The following is a 24,458-nucleotide window of genomic DNA, read 5'->3' as shown; positions in this document are numbered from 1 at the left end:
TCATTGGCTTCAATCTTTGCAACAATTCTAGGACATATTTTAACTCTATACCTCCATGTCTAATCTTCATGTAGTCCCACCAATCTGTCATACCTCCTACATATTCTGATTTAACTCTTCCTCCATGTCTAATCTTAAGTGTGAATAAATCACTTTCATGCACTCCATCTGTTTGAAAAAACAACACACACACACACACACACACACACACACACACACACACACACACACACATATATATATATATATATATATATATATATCATATTTAGTTAATTGATGCAACAAAAAAAAAAGGTTTCTTTAGCAGAGTTGTTTTTTCAGAAGCTTCCTGAAACAGAGATTAACAATTTGCAATGGACAGGGACCTTGTAGCACTAATAATATTTTTTCACAATTGCATACTAAAGACAAAGCAAATTATAATACTTTAGGAAAAAAAAAAAAAAAGCAAAAGCAAATTATAATTCTGATCACTTCTCAAATAATCCAAACAAAAGCATTTTTAGTTAAATAAATAAGCCAAAATTTCAAACCAAATTGCATAAGTCAAAATTTCAAACGCACGCAACATACATAAGCCAAAATTTCAAACCAAATCATAAGCCACAACTTCATAATTTAAACAGATTTCAAGCTTAAATTGTTCTAACAGCTATTAAGAAATGAATTAAATCCACATAAACAAAATTACTAACAAGATTTTTTGGCGGGCATTTGTTTCCAATTCTTCTTCTTGAATCCCCCATGATGTGTTGCTTCCAGTTCTGCGTTTGCTCCCAATGCCAGCAGTGCGTAAGTTTGCCGTGTGTTTGTTGTGTGTTTGTTTCCAGTAAGTTTTTGCTCTGTATTCGCTTCCGGTGAGAGAGAGAGAGAGAGGGGGGGGGGGGGGGGGGGAATTGTATCGGCAGAAGAATGAGAAGAGGGATGGGGAGGGAGGAATTGTATCGGCGGCAAAGACTAAGAATTGGGAGAAAAATTAGGAAATGTAATTACTAATTAATTAATTAATTAATTTGATAAAAAATAAAAAGAAATGAAATTACCCTATTAACCTTGTTATTAACAGCCAACAAACAGAATCTTTAACGAAGGACTAAAGTGTGTAAAATCATTAAAGTCGAGGACTAAATAGAGTACAAAAAGTCATTTAGGACTAAACTGAGTAAAACCACTATAGTCGAGGACTATATTGGGTATTAACTCAAAATTAAATTGAACGAAATTTAAGTACAGAGACTAAACTAAACAAAATACTATATTAAAGGAACTTGATAAATACTTTGAACCAATTTTTTCTATTATTTTGGATTATACTATTAAATAATATATTTTTTTATGCCACCTTACAATAACATGACATGACAAGTTGACAACGTTATTGTCACGTGGGCAAACTTAACGGAAAAAAATGATGTTAAACATTATCCTGGATTGTTCTAAATTTTAAAGTATAGACATTAAAATCAACAAAATTTAGATACAAAGACTAAATTAAACAAAACGTTATAGTAAAGGGACTTGATAGGTATTTTAATCTAATTTTTTCTATTACGGAGTATTTTTTTTAAAAAAAAATCCTTTTATGTTTGGAAATTACTAAATTATGAGTCTCCCCGTCCGTCCAAAAGGGGGTTGCGGATGCAAAAGGAGATCGGAAAATTGGTGGGGGAAGAAAGTGAAAATTCAAAATATGGGCCACGTCACCCCTGCTTCAACTCGCCGCCTCGACTCAGTAGCTGACTCACCCTTCTTCTTCTCTCCCCTTCCATCACACATCACCCCTTCTCTCTTTCTCTCTCTAAACTCCTTTTTCTGCAAACCCTTTTTTATTTTAATCTTTTCCATACCCATTTTCGTCTTTTCACGCTCCCTCTTCCCCGTCTTCTTCCTTTTCCATTTCCACCTCCGCAGTGGCTAGTGTGCGCCGTATGCTCCCCAGCATTCCTACGCAGCGTATGATAGCCTCCCCCGTCTGTCACTTTCCCTTTATCTAGGGTTTCCCTTCACTCCTCTGCACAAACATTCCTTCCTTTCCAATCGTCGCCTCCAAATTTTCATCTCTCATCTCTATTCAGAAATCAGGTACTATTCGATTCATGATTCTCTAATTTTGATAGTTATGTATGTATGTATGCGTGAATATATGCGCGAGAAGGGAATTTTTATAATTTATTTGGATTTTGGCGTTTAATTTTTAGTGTATGGTTTTAATTATTTTTTAATCGTATGGAATTTGAGTTTTTTTTTTTTTTTTAATTAAAATTTCCTAGGGTTTGAGTGGACTGTGAATTTTGAGTTTTGTGCTATAATTTTTAGTTCGGAGGGTAATGTTACGTTGAATGGCTATAGAAAAGAATAGCTTCAAGTCATCGAGATTGGAGCCGGAGTTTTCTTCGCATAGTAGGGAAGTGATGTCGAGCGACGAGGAGGAGTTTAGGTATAATTCGGGTGCGGTTGAATCCGAGGATGACGACGATGATGAGTTTGATGATTGTGATTCCGGGGCGGGGTCGGATGACTTCGACTTGCTGGAATTGGGGGAGTCTGGGGAGGAATTTTGTCAGGTTGGGGATCAGACATGTAGCATTCCTTATGAACTGTATGATCTCCAGGGGTTGGGTGATGTGTTGTCTATGGATGTTTGGAACGACGTCTTGACTGAGGAAGAAAGGTTTTGTCTCACACAGTACCTTCCGGACATGGACCAGGAAACGTTTATGCGGACGTTGAAGGACCTTCTGACAGGCTGCAATTTGCATTTTGGGAACCCTCTCAATAAGCTGTTTAACATGTTGAAGGGAGGGTTGTGTGAGCCGAGGGTGGCTCTTTATCGACAAGGATTGATATTCTTTCAGAAGCATCAGCATTATCATCTCCTAAGGAAATACCAGAATGTGATGGTCAATAGTTTTTGTCAGATAAGGGATGGGTGGCAGAATTGCAGGGGGTATAGCATTGAGGAGAAGCTCCGTGTTTTGAACATCATGAAGACTCAGAATAGTTACATATCTGAGAAAATGGAAGAAATGGAAAGCGATGAATCTGACAGAGAGGGCTCTGGTGATGCTTTTTGGGGCAAAAGAGTAAAGGATCGGAAACATGGACAAAAATCTGCACGTTATTCTGGATATGGGATGGGTTCATCAATTGATTTATTATATCCTGGAAAGCAAACAGCAGCAGAACCTGCAAAATTTGGGAAGCAAAATTCAAAAGGAGCATTGAAGTTAACGGGGACAAAGGGTTCTACTATGAAAGAGTTTTCTAGCAACTTCCCATCTGTTCATCATGAGATGGAAATTAATGCTGGGTACTATGGATCACAGCCTCTTTCTTCTCATCATGGTAAAATTGCAGGTTATGACTCTGGCATGACAGTTCACATGAGAGATCGATTATTGGGTGATGAGGATGATGATGAAGGAATGTATGAAGTGTCTGCTCAGAGAAACTTCTCACGAGCTGGGCTGAAAGATAAAGCAGGGCATTTCAAGATGGGGAAGAAACATGATGGATTGAGAAGCGAAGAGTACCTTGAGAGTTTGAATGGATTCCCTATGCCTCTGAAACCTGAATTGTATGCCACTAGCAGGAAAAAGACCATTCATCAGTTGTTGGATACCTCTGTCTCGAAGTCCTTGAATGCCAAGGCTCCTTTTGATTTTGGGAGCAAGGCTAACTATGTTGAGAATCTTCAGCAGTTTCCCTCTGAAGATAGGATGATTTATGGGAAAGGCCGGATTTCAAATCCATCTTTGAAAGGAAGCCGAATGGAATTAGCTGATGAAAGTGAGCCATTTTGGCATGGTAAAGGGCAACTGGACCCCTATTTAACCAATCCATCTCAGAAATACAGTGATTGGAATTCCAAAAGCAAAAAGTGGAAGCATCAAGAGTCTTCTGATCTCAAGCAGAATGACTTTCATTCAGGGTATAAAGCAAAGCCATTTCAGGAGAAGTTTAGGGCAACCTTACATAGTGATCAGCGAGGTGTTGCCGGGTCCAAGGGTAGAAGGGGAATTCTCAAAAATGAAGAAACTGAATCTGATTCATCAGAAGAAATTGATGAAGACGATGACAATCCTTTGCTGAGGAGCAAATTGGCATTTCCATTTCCTTGTGATGCCCCAGATATGAAATCTGGCTCAAATGCTAAGAAAGCTAAATTTGTTAAGAAAAACAAAAGGGGCGGTTTTGATGAACATTTATCCTCGATAAAAGCAGGGAATCTTGGCTCTAGGGCAGAGCAGAAGGGTAAGATGCTTGATTATAGTCGTGTGAATATTTTATCTGCTAGAGAGTTGGAAGAAAACTACTTAAGTGGTCAAGGGCAGCTGATTGGTGATAATGATGAGGATGATGATAATGATGATCAACCAATCTACAAGTTGGCAAGGAATGGCCGTATTCAAGGGGACTATCGACCGTCATTGAGAGAGAAACAGAAAGGTAGGTTTGGTGTTCCACAATCAAATTGTATGCAAGATTTTGGTCTTCACGGGGGGACACAATTATTAGCAAATGATAATGAGGGTATTCATAGGTCTGGAAAGAAAAGTCAGATACTTGAAATGCTTGCTGGTGATCATCAAGAAAGATCTGATCTACAGTTAATAGGGTGCAGCTCTACCTCGAAAAAGCGGAAAATCAAGGAGGATGTCTCATTTATGGATGAGCAAGGTGATAATGAATTTACACAGCTGCAACTAGAAGATGCCAGTTCCTCTAAGAAGCGGGGGAAAAGAAAATTGGAGAGTGAAACAGGTAATTCAGAAAAAGGGGTCTCTGAGTTACCATCCTCAGATATTAGAGAAGAAGATGTTCATCAAGAAAGCATACTGCAGAAAAAGCCATTCACTTTGATTACACCTACTGTTCATACTGGCTTCTCGTTCTCCATCATTCATCTTCTTTCAGCCATTCGCATGGCCATGACTAGTTTGCTTTCAGAAGATTCTCTGGAGGTTGGCAAGAATCTTGATCAGGATGATGGAAGACAGAAGTCCGAAGAGGAACGTGGTCTGAAGCAGGAGGGTTTAAATGGAGTTAAAACACAAGCAGAGTTGGATGTCAATGGCTCGCTTTCTTCTCATGAAATGAGGATCCCTTCTCTAGCAGTTCAGGAAATTGTTAATCGTGTGAAATCTAATCCAGGAGATCCCTGCATTCTTGAAACTCAAGAACCTCTCCAGGATTTGGTAAGAGGGGTTCTCAAAATATTCTCATCCAAGACAGCACCTTTAGGAGCAAAGGGCTGGAAGCCACTTGTTGTTTATGAAAAATCTACAAAGAGTTGGTCCTGGGTTGGTCCAGTGCATCATACTTCATCTGATCACGAGGCTATGGAGGAAGTTACATCTCCTGAAGCATGGGGTCTTAATCATAAAATGCTAGTTAAGTTAGTTGATTCATTTGCCAATTGGCTGAAAAATGGTCAGGAGACACTTCAGCAGATAGGGAGCCTTCCTGCTCCGCCTTTGTCGTTGACACAATATAACTTTGATGAGAAAGAGCGGTTCAGGGATCTGAGAGCACAAAAGAGTCTGACCACCATTACTCCAAGCTCTGAAGAAGTAAGAGCTTATTTCCGAAAGGAAGAAGTCCTCAGGTATTCCATCCCAGACAGGGCCTTCTCTTACACAGCTATTGATGGGAAAAAGTCAATTGTTGCCCCATTGAGAAGGTGTGGCGGCAAGCCAACATCAAAAGCTCGAGACCACTTTATGCTCAAACGGGATAGACCTCCTCATGTTACGATTCTGTGTCTTGTGCGAGATGCAGCTGCAAGGTTGCCCGGTAGTATTGGGACTAGAGCTGATGTGTGTACTCTAATCAGAGATTCACAGTACATTGTTGAAGACGTGTCTGATGGACAGGTGAATCAAGTTGTTAGTGGCGCACTGGATCGTTTGCATTATGAACGCGATCCATGTGTACAGTTTGATACGGATAGGAAACTGTGGGTGTATTTACATCGAGAAAGGGAAGAAGAAGATTTTGAGGATGATGGGACTTCATCCACAAAGAAGTGGAAGAGGCAAAAGAAGGAATCCGCTGAGCCTATTGACCAAGCGGCTGTAACTGTTGCTTATCATGGAGCTGGAGATCAAAATGTTGGTGACTTGGGCTCCGATCCCAACTTTGATCTGCCAAATATTCACGAAGATAAAGGGAAGGAGCTTGAATATGAGGATTCTCGGGATCTTGGTGATGACAATGTTGAGAACCACCATGGAACAGAACAAGGTAACCCTCCAGATTTTGGGCAGACCCAAGCGGCGTCGGATGCTATGGGGGAAAACAAATTGTTCTGTCAAGAGAATTCTACAAATGACAATTTTGATGATGAAACATAGAACCAAAACCACCTCACTGGCTCGAGCTTCTCGTGAGTAGCTATCTGATGCTCTGCTCTTATCACATGCTGCTGTTTTTATGTTCATGTTGATGCTTGCTATTATTCTACCTCACTATACTTATTCCGCCCAATTTTGCAGGGTGTGCCATGGCGATCGAATGCTGCTAGAAGTGAACATCCCTTGTTTTAGCACATCACTTCAAATGTTTTCTCCTTTCTGTTCCCCATTGGAGGAATTTAAATCATGAGATATACCCTTAAGAAATGAAAGATGATGATGATGTATCAGCCCTTCTCTGCTTAATAGGGAGAAACAAACATTCCATCAGAATAGTAGTCTGTTAATATTATCTTGATGGATAAGTACAATAAAGAAATTTTGCATTTCGTCAATCTTTTTATATTGTGTTATTTGTTACCATAACCCCCTCCCTCGGTATTCAAAAGAACATACATATTGGGTTATGATTAAAATAGTATAATATTGGGTTATTGTTTCAAGGGACTTCTCTGTTGTTTCTATGTTACACACTGGACACCATGTAACTTGCGGTGCTCTTCCAACTCCCTAATGTTGTCGTTAACCATCACGCCCTGCCTGGTTCAGAAATTTTAACTTGATTACTGGGAGGGCTCGGAAATTATGTACTCCTAGCCTTAACTAGCTTGATCGTGCCTCCGTCACAGTTACATTATATGATTAACGTCTTATTACGCAAATTGGGCTTAAGAAAGTAGCAATGGAATGCTTCAACTATAAACTCCTCTTAATCTGTGATACTCAAAGTCCCAAACCGACTGAACTTATAAACTATGTTGTATATAAAGCACTGCGGCGTCTGTCTCCTAAAATAACGCTCGCCAAAAAACCTCAGAAAGAATATAGAACACAATTACTAACTATTACACAGACAAAAGGTTCGAAATTGAATGCAATCTTTGGAGTTGATGCTACTGTACAGCGGGGGGTTTGTTCCTTAAAAGTTGAGGGCCACTCAATTAATAGCAGTAAGGGGAGTTCTTGAATCTCTCCAGGTTTGGGCCGCCTCTACAACATGCTTTACGTCCCCATTAGACTGCCTTGATGATTTTAGTAGCTCCTCAAAAGCCGGCGTTCGGAGCTCTTCAATACAACCAATGCTAGGAAGGTTGAACAGTCTCTTCTTTGGAGTTGAACATGATGGTTCATCAACCTATTATTACATTTCAAAAAACCATTAATGGTTGATCGTGCGTGCATCTACGTGCTGCGCTACAATAGACCTCCTTACCGTGTATTCTTCCGACAGGCATTTTCCTGCATATTCTCTGATTTCAGCAACTTTGTGGAGGTGTCCAGTGTTCAACTCTCTCAGTTGTCCACAACAAGGAACTATCATGGAATCAAGGTTCTCGCATGCATCGCGATCAAGTTGTAGAGAATCTGCCATTGGTTTTTACTTGAGAATGACTTATCTAATAACAACAGGAATTCAACATTATTCTCCTATAGATAACTTACGGTCGATAGATGAAAGGAGATTCTTGCTTGCACTTTCTGCATCTTCAAGTGCAGATGATACGCCCGAAGAAAACTGCACACGCAAGCCTTGATTCGCACTCAATCCTTCCCTGGAACAATTCACAATAAACATCAGAAACCTCACTATCCAAGTCTCAAGAAGAGAAACTTTGATTTGTAGAAGCTACTAGCACCATGAACCAACCTCACTATTTCATGTACAGAAGCTACATTGGCCTCCTCTAGATTGAGCAAAGATCTTTGAGCATCGTTCCACTGCTGTGCACCCATTTTTGCCTTTTGCAAACTGTACACAAGTTTGTTTAGTTTAGCAGCAACTCAAATATGGATATCAATCAAGGTCTCTTACAGAGATAGAGTCCTACACGTACCAGCTTTGTACGACAACTTCCATTTCTTTCTTACTGTTCTCCACACAAACAGTATCCTCTAGGTAATATGATTCAGCTTTTTCCATGTATGTTGTCCACTCATCTTTCACTGAAGAAGTTGAATCATGCATAGTTGACATCTCTTGTTTTAGTCTATCCGTTCTATTGGAGGCACTTTCCCGGAGGCCATTAATTGCAGTTTGAACCTAGAATAGAAACAAATTAAAGGAACTCATTGCCATAGGTGATTCAACTTTCAACTGAAGAAGATCATTTTTAAAAGGAAAGAAGACCAGATTTCAAGCCTAAAGCAAATCAATATTTCCTATTACAGGAAGTTAATAAATGCAAAAGCAACATATAGGCTAGCAACTGGGGCTTTCATCAAGGCCTCAATAAAAATAAAGTAGAACAAAATTGTGAAAAGCTCCGCCAAAAGTGATCACAACTGAATGTAAAAAGTGAATAACATACCAGTTTTTTCTTCCTAGCATTTGAGCTTGCAAGCAACTCTGCCACTTTTTCTAAGAGTTGCCTTTCTTCATTCATAGCACATTCCTACAAAAGAAATGGGCATTTGTGTGTGTTATGTTTGAAACACCCATGTTTATCATTTATGCAAAAAACAGGTTATGGCAGATCAGACAAATCACCTCAAACTTCTCTTCAAGCTCAGAGAGCTTTTGGTCATTGACTTCTTGTGCTTCTTCAACCATTTGACCCAACTGTGACACATGCATATCTAAAGTCTTAAAAAAACTTGTGGTTGTTTGGGAGATTGACCTTGAGGTTGTGATAGTCCTACAGTGAGCCTGGAAATAATGTTGAAAAACTTTATAATCTGCCACTTGGGTGTTGGAGAACTTGAAAAAAGGAAAAACACAACTTGGTATACCTCACGTTGCTGTTGGGCATATGCAATTAATTTCTCCTCCTGGCTATGAAGACTGCTTTGAAGTTCATTAATTAATGTATCAGCTTTGGAAGCAATCCCCTTGAAGAGCTGCACCATTTCACCATTTCAAGAGAAGATAAGAGACAAAATTAACAGAAAAAATGTGCCTAACTGAAAAGCAACTTGCAAGAGATACATACCTCCCCTAGAGCTGATGAGTGTTTAGAAACTTCAGAATTTAATCGTTCAAAAGTCAACTGAGAATTACCATCAAGCTTTCCTGCTAAATCATCCAAAGCATGGATGCCAGACCCAAACATAACTTTTAACTTTTCTAAGTGACCCCGAAGCTCCTCAGTAGCCTAAGAACACAAAAAAAAAAAAAAAAAAAAAAAAAAAAAACCATGTATATTAATATTAATAATAATCTAAAAAGTAAAAACCGGATTTGTTTGAAATTTATCCGAGAATACCTCAGTCTTAGTAGAGACAAAACAGTTCATGTCTTCCTCCATGGCTTTAAGCTGCTGCTCTTGTTGTGTGGCTGAAGCAGCAACAGTCTTATGCAGGAAATCAAGCTGTTGAGTTAATTGGGATTGAAATTTCTGTATGAGAACCTTATTTCCATCTTCTATTTTGTCCTTGCGCTCTGGAACAAATATTTATGCAATATAAACAGCTGTACAATCAGCATTAAACCTCTTATATTGTACATAAGACCTCATGTACATTCAACATAAATGTCACACTAACCGATCTTGGCAAATAAGTTGGACACATCTGATGCAGCATTCTCCAGTTCAGCTCTAAGTTCAAATGCATGCTCAACAAGTGCTTTCTCTGAATAAGGAAAAGTTGGTATTAAAGTAGGAACTAGATCAAGACCAATAAGGAAAATTGGTGTTAAAGGTACCATGCACAAGATAAGGAACTAGATCAAGATATGTGAGCCAATGCACATCATCGAATAATAAGGAAAAATTTTTAGCAGGCATCAAATGATAGTAAATGACAGAAAAATCCCGTTTTGCCCAAGGAATGAATATGGAGAAGCTTACCAGATTTCAGAAGATTGGATATTAGATATTCCTTTTCTTTTATTGTTGCATTTGCTTGCCTGTGTTTTTCTTCAAGATCAACCAACATATGCTGAGTTTCCTGAAGCTTTTTCTAATAGCCCAAAAAACAAAACAAAGAAGTAATGTTACCTCTTAAGGAAACAAATGTCAGTAAAAGTTCATTTATATGGTCTAGATATTCGAACCTCTGTTTTTTCAAGTTTGTCGGTCAATTCTGCACTCAACAGCTGTTCAGAATTGTGCAGTTCCTGAAGCTCCATCAGTTGCTGCAAGCAGAACAAACGTAATAATGAATTAAACTTCTCAAAGATAAGTAGAAAACTGTGTAGTCCAACTAAGTCAACTCAGTCTAATACCTTATCTCTGGAGTCCATGTCAAGCTCCATGCGTTCTATCTTTTCAGCCATAGCCTGAAGGGTGAAGACAGGTAAATACAATTTTTCAGAAAATAGTTAGATGGATGCATTTGATCATGGAAATAGAAAGATAGTCATGTACCTTCTTCTCAGCTTCCTCTTGAAGGTATCTGTCTCTAGGTATATAGATCCCATTCTTCTCTCTTGCAGCATAGACCTCTGGTTGGCATTAAAACATGTTTTTAAAAATAATAAGAACAAAATTATGTACCATGGAAGCAGGTATATGCCCAGTAATTTACATTTATCCACAAAATAAAACTAAACATGCATGGAATGCATGCAGAAATAGAGTGGTAAAGCAATTAATGACCTTGCTTCAGCCGGTCAATTTCAGAGTACAAATCCTTGATCATGGCAGATTTCATCATCTTCTGGTTAATCTGAAAGAAAATGAAACAACTTTCAATTTTCAATTGATTACAAGTGAAAAAAAAGTTTGTGCCCTTTGAAATAGAGGTAGAAACAGATGCTAGAAACAACTGCTGCCCAACAGAACTACATTCAGAGACGGTCTTTCCATAGAAATTTCAATAAACTCACCTCTGGTTTATTCTTTATATTTTTGGCGCGGTGAGCATAATCTAGAGTGCTGAGTGTCTCTTCCAAGCACGTCACTGAAGGTGCTATTGTTGCGATTATGCATGTCTTTGTTTTCCCTCCCAGAGAATCCCTCAACAACCTTGTTAATTTGCTATCCCTGATATCCAGTTAACATACCTTCATATCTTATGGTCTTGAAAATGAGCTAGGCATAAAGTCAAAGTAATACAAGTTGATTCAAAAAGCACCTGTATGGGACATGGCCAGAGTGCTCAACTAAAGCATTTATGACACGGCCAAGTGTAAGCAAACTCTTGTTGATCTCACCTGCTTCCCTTGCTCTACCCTGCAAAAGCAAAGTTGTCAAAAGCATAATCACAGTACATTATGCCACTTTATGCTGTGAACAGATCAAATTGAAACTAATATCTTGGAGATACTTTTGAGGACATCAAAACTTAACTATCACGTACTCAGGAATTTGTTAAAATAATTTGCTCAAGGTGACATTTCTTTTGTATTAGAGGATAATGAAGCAGATTTCACAGCACAAAGGCTTAACACAAATAAATTGTTATTTCCTCACCTCTCTTGCACCAGAGCGTGATATGTTCTCAGATCCAGCAAGGTCCACAAGATTCAGTTTTCCACATTTAATCATCTCTTCCCCCTCTGGAGTGCATTCCTTGATGTGAATTGTGATTGAAAATATTGAGTGAGAACGGCTACTCTGTTTGTTAAGAAGAGTCTCCGCTGTACGCCTTTTGGCAGAACCTTTCTCCAAGATCTTGTAAATCTCATTTGCAGTGCATACTATCTCCTCTTCCAAGCCTCTAACAAAGACTCCACCCTTACCATCCTCCATTAGTGCTATTGGCTTCTTAGATTTGTCATAGATAAATTTTGAGGATTCATCAAGTGCTAAGAGATCTGTTATCTCCTCGTTATACAGCTCTAAAAACGTAACCTTCATGCTATACTCGGCATTTTGAGCTTCTAGTATATCAAAAATTTGCCTAACAGCCCTTGGTATAACACCTGCATCAGTTGGAAATTCCCCATTCTAGAGGGGTGAACAATCAATCAATAAGTTAATAAAAAAACAGACATAACTGTGTTGCCATGGATACTGAGTATGAAGTCATATTATATTTGCCAAACCTTTTTCCTTGCCCCTCCCTCCATTGTGTATGTTTTCCCAGTTCCTGTCTGCCCATAAGCAAAAATGGTGCAGTTATACCCCTCCAGAACTTCAAATACAATAGGGCATATGGCGCTATCATACAAATCTTTTTGTTGTGATGCTGGACCAAAGACCTATACAAAATTATCACACATTAGGATATTAACACATTGAAATTGTTAAAAGAGAAATGCCACTGAAAACTAGACTCCAATAGACCAAGCTATTGTGAAATTTACTTCAGTGCTTTCAGAAATTCAGCTAAATTTTAAATCTTATGTTGGTTTATTGTGAAATAGAGAGAGTATTGGAAATCAAACAAAATTCTCAGTGACTTGCACCTCAAAACTCCAAATTCAATTTAATTTAAACAACACCTCAGTTCTTATAATTCTTTTTTTCCCCATTTTAATCAACTAATTTTCAAAATGCTAAAATAAAATATTTTTCATTGGTAATAGAAATACTATTAATAGAAATACTATAATACAGTAATTGTTTATAAATTAAAATAGTGCACCTTATCAAAGACGAACGTCCGGTCGATCTGTTTATTAGCTATATTCTGAACAGCCAAAACTTCTCTTCGACTCTCATTGCAGGATACCACCACTGGTGTATGCATTCTCGTCTCGTCCTCACTCAATGGCCTACGCATTCGCAAATATTCCATCAGATCATCAACTACAATTCACTGACCGAAACAAACTGAGTTAACACTCGGGAACTGGAAGCTCACTGATTCAACTCACCTGCATCGCAAAATGACCTGTACATTCACGCCTTTCTCCTTATCATGCTTCCCGCTCATGTTCCCATCTCCCGATCGCAGATCCCTCGCTGCCTTATCAGACGACCGCGGCGTCTGCGACGGAGACATCGAGACAAATCCATTTCCACCTACTCTTCTCTGCTGCTGGGACTGTGGATACTCCATTTCCAGATTTATTCCTCAAATCTATCAGCCTCTCTCACTGTCAACTGAATTCGATGAGTCAACTCGGCTTGAATCTAAATCGCACAGTTAAAATATAATGCTACCACAATCACTCAAACAGAACTCAACAATCTTTTCCGTTTTGCATTTTAAATCTGTTAATAATTTTTTTTTTTATAAAAAAAGTAAAAACTGATGAAAATTCACAATCAAATCCAAATTCACTGATGAATCCTTAAAACTCAAGCAAAAGTTTTGAACTAACCAAAAAAAAAAGTACAATCTGACCTATTTCTGCTTCTACCTATACATGTACATACCGTGATAACAATTCTCAGAAATGTACGTATATGTGTATGCATATATGTAAATACTCACGATGAGTTGAAGGCCGGCTGTTGATAGCTTCAAATGTATAACCTTTCGAGAATGTGAATTCAGTGGAGAAGTTTAGAGAGAGAGAGAGAGAGAGAGAGAGAGAGAGAGAGAGTAGATTCAGCACAGAGAGATAGAGATAGAGAGAGAGAGAGAGAGAGACAGAGAGATGAGAGTGTGATTTTTTAAGTTAAACAAACTTTTTAAAAACTAGAGAGACTATGAAAGAGAAGGTGGAAAGAGTTGACGTTACGGGAACGTTTGAATTTTGGGGAGGAGAAAAAGAGAGTAGCTGGTGACGCCGTTAAGAATCCGTTAGTGATTTGATTTTTGACCGTTATAAAAAGGACAAGTGAAAAATTTTAAACAGAAAAAATGGGAGACACACAACTACATGCCTGGAGGCCGGAGCGGAGAGAGGACACTGTTTCCCTAATTATTACGAAAATGACACTAAGGTTTTTTTCTTTTTCAAATCAGTGATTTTCATGTGACTATGAACTTTTCACAAATCCTTATACTCCGTATATACTTACGAGAAAAATTATATTATTAATAAATAATAAATAATAAATAAATTAATTGTTACATATGAGATAAAAGCGTAATAGTTATGAGAAAAAAAAATTAATACTTTTGATGAAAATGTAATACTTTTAAATCAATCAGTAATATTAGATGTTGAAGAGTTATTTATGAGAAAAATTGTAATATGGGAAGGGATAATATTTATGAAAATCTTTCCACTTTAAGCATAATCTTGGCGACTCACTGACTTAGCAACCGAGGTTCGAACCTCTGTTTCTTCTCTCAAATACTGTCTACTGAACCATTAAATTAAGTCTGTACGAATAAATATTTATGAAAATCTAACTCTTCTCACGAATGAAGATTCATGGGATAGTTTCATAAGAAATTTTGTCTTTTTTCATATATTATATTGATATCTACATCTTATAAGATAAGACTATTTTAATCAAGTTTTAGTAAAATTTCACTTGAAATTATTTACATCCGGCCGGTTCAGATGACAACTTTTTAAAAAGTGTTATTGTACATTTGTGGATTTATTTTTATTTTTATTTTTATTTTTTCTCTTTTAATGATTAATAATATTACGAGTATGACTGGATGACCAAGGACAATATTATGCTAATCGAATTTTGTGTATTAAAGGGAGCAGGGTGGGGCCATTATCCATTTAGTGAGGAACAGTAGGCTCCATGGCCTTCCAATTGTCTTATTTACTGATTTTTTGTATTTTGTATTTTTCTGCATTTTAATAGGATTTTAGCTGTAAATAAAAAACAGTAATTAGCGAAGCACTTGATGTTCAGATGACATTTTTGTAACTACTTTTGAGGGAAAGTCACAGGATCGAACTCGATGATAAGATATTGACGCTTTGGGTTACAGCAATAGAGAGAAAATATAGAACAGATACTACCTTGTAAGAGAGTTAATAGTACTAAAAAATAAAAAACAGTAATTAATTTAGGATATGATTTTTTGAATTCAAATATATTATTTTGATTAGTATGTATTAGGGATGCAATCGAGTTAAAGTTCAAATATAAATTTAAAATTTAGTGTAACGTATGAAATTTGAAGTTTAAAATTTGAATTTAATTAATTTCTATTTTAAGATATTCAAATTGAGTTGAACTAAGTTTGCTTAAAAGTCAATTAACTAGTTTGAAAGCCTCATGTATATTTGATTAATTAATTAATTAATCAAATATTCAAATCTGTATAACCCCAAACTAGATTTTTTGTAATGATTCTTCCAAATCATACTCATTAGAATGTTGTATTGAATTCATTACGATTTTGAGTTATGATGAATTTCATATTTATGAACTTTTTTGGTTTTATGTTCTAAAAATTTAAAAATATATTATTGAAGTTTGTGTTTGTGTATATATATGTGTGTATAAACACACACACATACACACACATATATCACATTCCATCTACGAAGATCTAATAGATATGAAGTAGTTAGAGAAAAAATTGATTACATTTTTATAATAATTCAAATTTTAAATTGCGTTTAACAACACTATAAAGTGGACATTTGTAAAATTGAAGAGTGCATCTGTTAATAAACCAAGAAAGCTAAACTAGAAAAATAAACTAAAGTTGAATACTGAATCCCTAAACAGTAAAAAGTAAATCCCTAAATCAAATTTAAAAAATTAAACCATAACTTCTAAAAGGTAAACCTTAAGGTGCATTGCATTTTAACATTGAGTACACTTTATAGTATTGTTGAATGTACTTTATATTATGGTGCACTTTTTTTTTTTTTTGGGATATACCTAGGGTTACACCGTCGGACACAATGATTAATCCCCTCATTGGATTGTAGGTACCTCTTCTGCGTGGGACAGTTAATTCGGAGATTTAAGACAGTTCCATACCTAAGGTCAAGAATCGAACTCGATCTTGACCTTTAGTTAAGGATGAATGAGTCCCTTCCGCTCAAACACATCCTCAGATTGTATTATGGTGCATTCTAAAGATAATACTAAATTGTAAAGTCAACTTCTAAACCAAACTATAAAAACTAAAGTGTAAACCAAACAAAAAACCTAAGCTATAAACTCTAAAATGTGAATTATTTTGACTGCACTTTCACATATTGCGAAATGCACTCAATAATGTTACTAAGATAGTGTTGCTTTGTGCACTTAATTAAATTTGGGATTATTTTCAAAAATGCAACCACATTTTTACATCATCTCTTTATTTTAATATCGTTAGATCTTTCTAAATGGGTGATTTTGAGGGGTTAAGTCTTTTGGATATTTATATATGGTGATTTGGTAATATATTGTTTTTTTCCCAAGTGAGCAAGAATTGATGAAAGCAAGTACTTGTAGTAGGTGCTAACAAATGACGGATATGTTCTTTCCAATATTGTGAATTAATTCTAACAATGGTACTCTGACTATATTGATTTTTCAAAATTAATTCTCGACTTTTAATTTGGACACTTTACATTCCTTGACTTTCAACTTCTTTAATTTTCAATTGAGGTTCTTTCGTCAAATTACGGTAAATTAGACTTTAAATGAAAGGGTAAAGTAGTCATTCCATCTACTTATTGTATAATTCTTCGTATTTCTCTCATGTATGCGCGACTTCGAATATCAGATTCACTTAATTGCTTAATCTCTAAATCCACTCGAAGTCCGAAATACTAAGTGATTAGAAAAATCGATTAGAAAAACTCCCTATTAAGGGTGCCTTAAATCCATAATTAATTCCTTTGCTTATGAAAAACCAAACTTATTGCATGCATTTGCTTTCTCATCATTATTCGCCAGCCTAGCTTGCTGCATTAGCATTACTTGGCCATGTCTTGGGCAGATCCATCTAACTACTCTCAGGTGGATTTCTTTCTATCACGGTCGGCCTTTCATAAAAATGGTATTTATTTGCCCTTTTAGTTTGCCATTTCAGCATCCAATCATTATTGTGTGGACCATATTATCAAATAATGTACATTCAGTACAAAAATAATGTATTTTTAATATATTAAAAATATACATTATATTCAAAAATAATACAATATTTGAGTACTAAAATACATTATTTTGTATAATATACATTCAATACACAAAATAATGTAATTTTAGTATATTAAAAAGAGTAAAAGACATTTTTGGTCCTAAAATTATAGTGGCACTGCACGGACAATTTTAGTTAGACTTCCATAAAAAATTGTGACGAGGACAATTTTGGTTCTCCGTCTGCATTCCTGTTAGATGGTCTTTTGAGAGGAGGATATTTGTGTCATTTCATACTATCTCCTTCTAATGACCACTGTCTTTTGAGTGTTATGTGTTGTCTCTATAATCCGATGAATGGCCATTAATGGGTGTATTTTAATGATGAATATAGAGGATAATGTTGCTAAATTTTGGAAGGTTACTCGAGGAGGAAGAGAATGATTTAGTGTAGCTAATGTAGCACTATTAGAGATATATCTGGGTGGAGATAGCGGAGCCGCAGCTGCTCTTTGACTTCTCCGTCGCGTTTTTCACACAGTTCACACAGTCGCCGCCGCTTCCCAAAATCGCGTTCGCACTGACCGAGCACGAACACCAATTCATAGCCGCCGGTGTATAACCCGTTTCCGGTTTCCACGCCCTTCGTGATCTCCCCAAGCGCCGTCTCCACTCTATCATCGAACCCTGCCCCGCTCGCCTGAGTCGACCAGTAGAGCTTGTAGAGCAGCTCGGTGGGGCCAACTTGCCGGAACCCAGACACCTCGTACCTGATGTAGCACCCGACCAGCTGGACTCTACTCGCGATCGAGTCGCCGCAGAGGTTCTTGGACATGTCGGTGGTTTTCTGCACGCAATCGCTGCAATCGGAGACGGAGAGGTCGCCCCGACATTGGAACAGCCCGGTGATGCTCGATTGGGCGCGACCGGCGGTGATTTTGTAGAACTTAGCGGTGGACGATTGGGACACCAGAGTCTCAAACACGGTCTCCAGATTTTGAGAGAAAACCCCATTCGGCCTCCAGATTTTGAGAGAAAACCCCAGTTCCATCCTGGGATTTCTGGTTCACACACCCTTTGAACACCAATTCCTTGTAATCCGAACAAAACCCAACAACAACGAAAGAACCAAGAATCAAAACACCAGAGAAAATGGGGAGAGAATTCGAGACTGATCCATTTCAATCCTCTGATATTACTCCAAACATCATGGTGGTTCACGAAGGGGCAAGCTAGGCTCAACAAATCCCTCTTCACCGTCTCATTGTCCTTAGAAACCACGCCAGCGAAGGCGCACGCGGCGGAGAAGGTCATAGCCACCATCAACATTGTCAGGACTAACATCGCGTTTTTGGCCTGTTTGAAGAGAAGGAGATAGCATGAAATGACACAAATACCCTCCTCTCAAACGGCCATCTAACGGGAATGCAAATGGAGGACTAAAATTGTCCTCGTCGCAATAAGAGTGTCTACAAATTGTCTGATTTTTTTTTATGAAGGACTAAAATTGTCCGTGCCACTATAAGTTTAGGACCAAAAATATCTTTTCTATTAAAAATGTACTTTTTGTTATGATTCACATAGCACTATATGAACCATAATTGTGAAGCGGAAATTATCTCGTCAAAAGAAAAAATTATTTCACGCTTACTAAAACTATTGAAAGATATGTATAGAGGAAAAATTTTCAATGCTTTCAAAAGAAAAAATTATTTCACTAAAATTGAAAAGAGTAGTGATATTTTAATCAAATCATATAATTAAGTAAAGAAAATTAAAGATGCGATTTCTTTCAAAATTGTCAGTATCTAGAATATAAGACATCTTGCAGGGTATTTGGTTGGAGGGATTTTAAATTCCCTTCCCACTTAATTTCCACTTAATTCCAAAGGCCATTAAATTTCGTAGTTTGGTTGGAAGGAATTGCAATTTCATGGAATTGCAATTCCCCCATTTTCATGGAATTAAAATCCCATGTCCCCCCTGGTATTTTAATTCCTGGGAAAAAAAAGATAGTGATGAGTCAAAATTACCCCTTCATTTTTTAACCTAAAATTAATGTCTAACAATAATAATGAACATTTTTGACTTTATACTACTTATTCCCTTTCAATTCCCATGTATACCAAACATTGGAATTAAAATTCCCAATAATTCTATTCCTGTCAACCAAACACTGGAATTTAAATTCTCATTTTATTCCCAGTAATTCAACTCCCATGAAATTATAATTTCTTTCCCACATAATTCCCCCCTCCAACCAAACGCCCTGTTAATTCATGTTATCACATTTTCCAATTACACACTTGAAGAATCTCGCATTAATATAGTAATTTGGAGGATTGAGATTTTTGGATCAAAATGAAACACAAAATTATTTATAAAAAACTCAAATTACATAATTACTCTTGAAACCTCGCCCGCTCTCTTCTCAAGAACTAAATATGTGTTAGGAAAAGCAACCATTGAAGCCTGTTTGGAATCTAGGGATGCTCCACACATAAATACTAAACATTTAGATAAAATATATATGCAATAAAATAATAATAATAATTAAACATTGTTAATATAAACATAAATATTAATTTAATAAGTAATCATTTTAATATAATACAGATTTTGCACTTGTGTTATTTATTTATTTATTTATTTTAAATACTCATGATTCTTTACAATGTAGTATTTGTTTTATACTTTCTCAAACATTTTTAGCCCAAAAAATCTAAATCCCCACCACCGGAGTTCGAATCTATTACCACTCATTTAGAATGGTAATCGAGATGTCATTAGGTGGACATTTGTTTAATGAGTAATAAGTTTGAACCACAAACCCCTCTCTTGATTTAGAGACTAGTAACTAGTAATTAGTGAACGAGCTGATAGTTGGATTACACATTTATATTTATATATTATATATATGCTCAACATTCATAACAAAGCCAAACTAATCTCTCTTTTTTCTTTTTTTGCCCAAAAATTCAAATCATGCATCTTGCGGCTATTAGACCATCTCCAAGCCAGCGCCATTTCGCCAAAACACAAAAAAAAAAATGGCGGAATTTAGCTCCAACCCAGCGCCATTTCGCCAAATTTTTGGCGCACTGTGAACAGTGTTGCGCCATATTTGGCGCAGCACTATTCACCGTGTGCCAAAACGCTATAATTTTTTTTTTTCATTTTGACCCCTCTTTTTTGTTTAATTCCATTTGTGTTTTGTTTTTTGTTTTAATATATTTGTATATTTTGTTAAATTGTTAACTATAAATTTTATATTATTTAAAATGAATTATATCATTTGAAAGATCTCATCAAGACGATTAAAAATAAGTCTAATATTGAACATAGATTAATTAAAAATGAAAACACATAAAGCTTAATTATAACAAAATTAAAGGAAAGTACATACTTAATTTAAAGCTAACACATAAAACTTAATTAAAACTACTTTAAACATACTTAATTTAAAACAAACACATAGAACTTAATTAAAACTACTTTAAACATACTTAATTCAATAATCTCCTAGGCCAGCATCATTTCCTCCCAAATGATTAAAATATTGAGTAAACTGTAACGGATGTTATATGCCTTATTATTGTAGAATAAAATAATATTTGCATTATAATTATATTGTATCCTTTTTTATTTTTATATATTTACATATTTCGTTAAATATTAAACATAAATTGTATATTATTAAAATAAAATTATATCATTTGAAATATCTTATCAAGACGATTAAAACAAAACTAATATTAAATATAATTTAATTAAAAATAAAATTACATAAAATATAATTAAAGTCTAATTTATTAAATTACAACTATTAGTTTTGTTAAAAGAATAAAAGTAAATATAAACTTTATGAGGGGTGTAGGAATAAAATTTGGTGCAGAATTTGGTGTAATGGGTTGGAGATGAAAAAAATTTGGTGTAAAAATATGCTGGGAATATTCCTTTTTGGTGTAAAATTTGGTGCAGAATTTGGTGCAATGGTTGGAAATGGTCTTAGCAAAGTAAAATTTTTTGACTTATTTTGAGTTATTTAATGAGTAATGACCAGACTAATTGGGAGGTGCAGCATGTAAATATAGTCAAGCATATCAAATCAGTGAGGCAAAAGAAGACAAGTTTGATAGTTGAAGGACTGATTAGAAATTTGTGCAATAGGAATTTTTAAAACCAAAAATCTCTTGAAAGATCAAACTGGTCACAAGAATCACAAGAAATTCCTAAGTCACGTGGTACGTTACCAACTTACCATCATGGACTCTTTGTCACGTGGGTTACCTTTGCCACCACATACTTATGCCCCACTTGTCTAATTTACTACTCCCATTATCTATTAATTTTTTACCTTATTCTAAACTCTCACTTTTTTTTTTTTTTTTTTTTTTTTTTTTTTAAATAACTCTCACTTTCTTTTTACTGCGCCAAAATCAAATGTTCGGACGCACGAAAAATACGAAAGGAGTCTAGGGTAGGGATGGCTACGGAGCCAGGCATGGTGAGGAGTATATTTTCTGTTCCCATCTCTGAAATCTTGACTCGTTATTGTTGTTGACGGATAATTATATACATTTTTTGTTTTTGTTTCTATTTTTCAAAAATTTTCTCTATCATCGTCCTCGTCAGGACTGTCGCGTCCAGCAGGCACAAGCAGCTCAACACGTAAATGTGACTTTTATTTATTTATTTATTACTTTTTTTGTCTTAATTTTTTTTTTCTCTCTTCATTTTCCTCTTCTCTTCACTCTCTATCCTATTTGGCACTGAAAAAAATCATCCAAAAAATTTTGCTATTGAAGATGCTCTAATAACTACCTTTACAGGGCGTTTGGTTGAAGGGAAAATTCTCTTCCCACTTAATTCCAAAGGCCACAAAATTCCATTGTTTGGTTGAAAGGAATTGCAATTCCATGTCCCCTAAATCATCCAAAAAAATTTGCTATTGAAGATGCTCTAATAACTACCTTTATAGGGCGTTTGGTTGAAGGGAATTTAAATTCTCTTCCTACTTAATTCCAAAGGCCACAAAATTCCCTTGTTTGGTTGAAAGGAATTACAATTCCATGTCCCCCCCCCCCCCCCCCCCCCCCTAGTATTTTAATTCCTGGAATTTTATGAAGAAAAAAAGATAGTAATGAGTCAAAATTACCCCTTCCTTTTTTAGCCTAAAATTAATGCCTAACAACAATGGACATTTTTTACTTTATACTACTTATTCCCTTTCAATTCATATGTATACCAAACATTGGAATTGAAATTTCCAGTAATTCTATTCCTGTAAACCAAACACTGAAATTTAATAAATTTCCACTTTATTCTCAGTAATTCATCTCTCATAAAATTATAATTATTTTCCCATGTAATTCCCCCTCTCCAACCAAACGCCATGCTACATGCATATGTAAATGCTACTCTAGACTCTAGAGTATAGTACAGTAAAATATATTTGATTTAATATGGTATTTAATTAGGTGAATTATTTTGGTAAGTAATGTATCCAAATTCCAATATAAGTACACTTAGGTTAATTGATTATATTTAACTAATATAATACTTAATGGTGTAAGTACTTTTTTTTTTTTCTAAAAAATTAAAGTACAATATTTTTAACATAATGTACAATTTCATAACCACAAAAAATACATACATAATTCAAGAGTATAACTTGTATTGACTCTTATAAATTAGTTATTAGATTACATTTTTTATCTTTAAATTATAAAATAATAGTGAATTAAGTTTGTGTTATCATTAATCACTGAATTATCTGTTAAATGATTTTTTTTATCAACTCTAATTGATAGGCCGGGTTACTAAAGAAGTTTTTTTAAATAGGAGATAAAATCCCGTTATTAACTTTGATCAACTAAAATTTTTTATAATAAATTATAAACGTATTTTTTGGGGACAAAAGTGCAATATTATTTATAACAACATATTTAGGAAGTAAATGTGATGGTGTAGCAACTGAGTTTGCAATTATTATCTTCTTTTTTTTTTTTGAAAAGACTATTATTATCTTATAATAATTCAGTTTAAAAATACAATTTTCAAATTATTTTTTATTTTTTTAGATGAGGAGGGAAATTCACAATTACTATTCAAAGGTATACAGTACACCGTGTAAATTTTCAATAAATATATCGCACTAAGAAGAGTCACGGGTTTGACTAAGAGGGTGTTAACAATAATCAAACTTGTGACTTTTTAATACAAGAATCGTGCTCTGCTCTGTCCACTTGATTGACCATTTCTTTGGAGGTATTTTTTTTTATTTTAATTATACTCTTTAATTTATTTATTATTTATTATTTATTTAGCAGTGAGGGTGATTCTCATCTATCTTTGAGTTAGTTCAGCTGTGTTGTTCCTTAGAGCATACTCCATCAATTATTCTATGCTGCTTAGCCTTTACTTCATTCTCTTTCTTTTACCCCTAACATGCCATGCTACTCTGACAATATATACCAAATATATATCGCCCCAAAGAAGCCCTTTATTTCCTTTACAACACAATAACTTCTTAAGGAATAAAAAATAAAAAATAAAAAAGCTTCGAAATAGTGATTGAGTAGGTGGATCATGATTTTCATACAAAAAAAGTTATGAGTTTGATTCTTGTCAATACGGGATCAGTCGTTGAGTCTGTTGCAAATGATCGTTTTAGTGTGGTTTACATATCCTGTATAGTTGCGGGTTATTAAACAAAAGTAACCTCAATGCACACTTTCAAATAATAACTTGTGATCCCTCGATGGCTCGATCAATACAGAACACGACGAGATATTCATGAAATGTTTACTATTTCTATGTTAGCAGGAATAATCAATATAATTTAATCACATAACAACGTAACTAGGCTGCATGTCATGCCAGTTAAACAAATAATGTAGGAAATTTTATATATTCAAGAGTTATAATATAGTCTATTTCGTAAAGTTATATTTATGTTTTGCATATGTAAATAGGGATCGGAGAAGATCAAAGTATAATTTACAAAATACAAGGTGCAATTTTGTAAAGTATACGACACAGTAATTCAAAGTATTATAAATGCAGGAAAAACTCCAGTCGAGCAATAGTTATGCTGTGCAACCGAATGCACCATGTGCATGGTGCATACGATGCAAAACGAAGTCGTTTTGACTAAAAACGCGCGTTCCACTTAAAAAAATAAAATTCAGGTTCGATTCTCGGCAATAGCATTATTGTGAATATATAGTTATGAATTTCTGGATATATAGTTATGAAT

At 35.5% G+C, this 24,458-nt stretch overlaps 2 protein-coding genes and 1 pseudogene across 5 annotated transcripts; 1 reads left to right on the top strand and 2 right to left on the bottom strand.

Moving 5' to 3' along the window:
* The first annotated feature begins 1,628 nt into the window (after positions 1–1,628).
* Positions 1,629–6,762, top strand: LOC109172884. 2 transcript variants are annotated; one of them, XM_019322132.1, is made up of 3 exons: positions 1,629–2,085; positions 2,320–6,391; positions 6,501–6,762. In XM_019322132.1, exon 2 carries the CDS (start codon positions 2,343–2,345, stop codon positions 6,357–6,359), a length of 4,017 nt encoding a protein of 1,338 aa, XP_019177677.1. In that variant the 5' UTR covers positions 1,629–2,085; positions 2,320–2,342; the 3' UTR covers positions 6,360–6,391; positions 6,501–6,762. The 2 variants fall into 2 exon arrangements, with proteins under 2 accessions (XP_019177677.1, XP_019177673.1); XM_019322128.1 differs by having other exon boundaries at positions 2,274–6,391.
* Positions 6,763–7,116: 354 nt separating this feature from the next.
* On the bottom strand, positions 7,117–13,855 carry LOC109172864 (kinesin-like protein KIN-5D). Of its 3 annotated transcripts, XM_019322110.1 has the most exons (23): positions 13,686–13,855; positions 13,123–13,344; positions 12,891–13,020; positions 12,349–12,504; positions 11,774–12,250; positions 11,436–11,533; positions 11,188–11,344; positions 10,958–11,027; positions 10,727–10,803; positions 10,585–10,638; positions 10,414–10,494; positions 10,208–10,319; positions 9,903–9,989; positions 9,623–9,798; positions 9,350–9,511; positions 9,150–9,257; positions 8,908–9,066; positions 8,729–8,812; positions 8,255–8,460; positions 8,068–8,169; positions 7,863–7,972; positions 7,633–7,784; positions 7,117–7,554 (listed from the first exon to the last, which is right to left on the bottom strand). In XM_019322110.1, exons 2-23 carry the CDS (start codon positions 13,305–13,307, stop codon positions 7,357–7,359), a joined length of 3,141 nt encoding a protein of 1,046 aa, XP_019177655.1. In that variant the 5' UTR covers positions 13,308–13,344; positions 13,686–13,855; the 3' UTR covers positions 7,117–7,356. The 3 variants fall into 3 exon arrangements, with proteins under 3 accessions (XP_019177655.1, XP_019177658.1, XP_019177667.1); XM_019322113.1 differs by lacking the exon at positions 8,908–9,066; XM_019322122.1 differs by lacking the exon at positions 9,350–9,511.
* A 3,720-nt stretch (positions 13,856–17,575) lies between these two features.
* On the bottom strand, positions 17,576–20,224 carry LOC109173888 (annotated as a pseudogene).
* Positions 20,225–24,458: the final 4,234 nt, after the last annotated feature.

Source organism: Ipomoea nil, unplaced genomic scaffold (genome assembly GCF_001879475.1).
Source record: "Ipomoea nil cultivar Tokyo-kokei standard unplaced genomic scaffold, Asagao_1.1 scaffold0146, whole genome shotgun sequence".
Taxonomy (NCBI): Eukaryota; Viridiplantae; Streptophyta; class Magnoliopsida; order Solanales; family Convolvulaceae; genus Ipomoea; species Ipomoea nil.
Note: the sequence above shows the minus strand (reverse complement) of the source record. Positions and strands in the feature narration are given on the sequence as shown.

Bases quoted from the DNA above. Each gene is read 5' to 3' on its own strand.
- LOC109172884 (XM_019322132.1), top strand. From the start codon at position 2,343: ATGGCTATAGAAAAGAATAGCTTCAAGTCATCGAGATTGGAGCCGGAG.
- LOC109172864 (XM_019322110.1), bottom strand. From the start codon at position 13,307: ATGGAGTATCCACAGTCCCAGCAGCAGAGAAGAGTAGGTGGAAATGGA. The intron at 12,505-12,890 runs GTGCACTATTTT...AATTTTGTATAG, and splicing joins GGACGTTCGTCTTTGATAAG to GTCTTTGGTCCAGCATCACA. The intron at 9,512-9,622 runs GTATTCTCGGAT...TTGTGTTCTTAG, and splicing joins TTGTCTCTACTAAGACTGAG to GCTACTGAGGAGCTTCGGGG.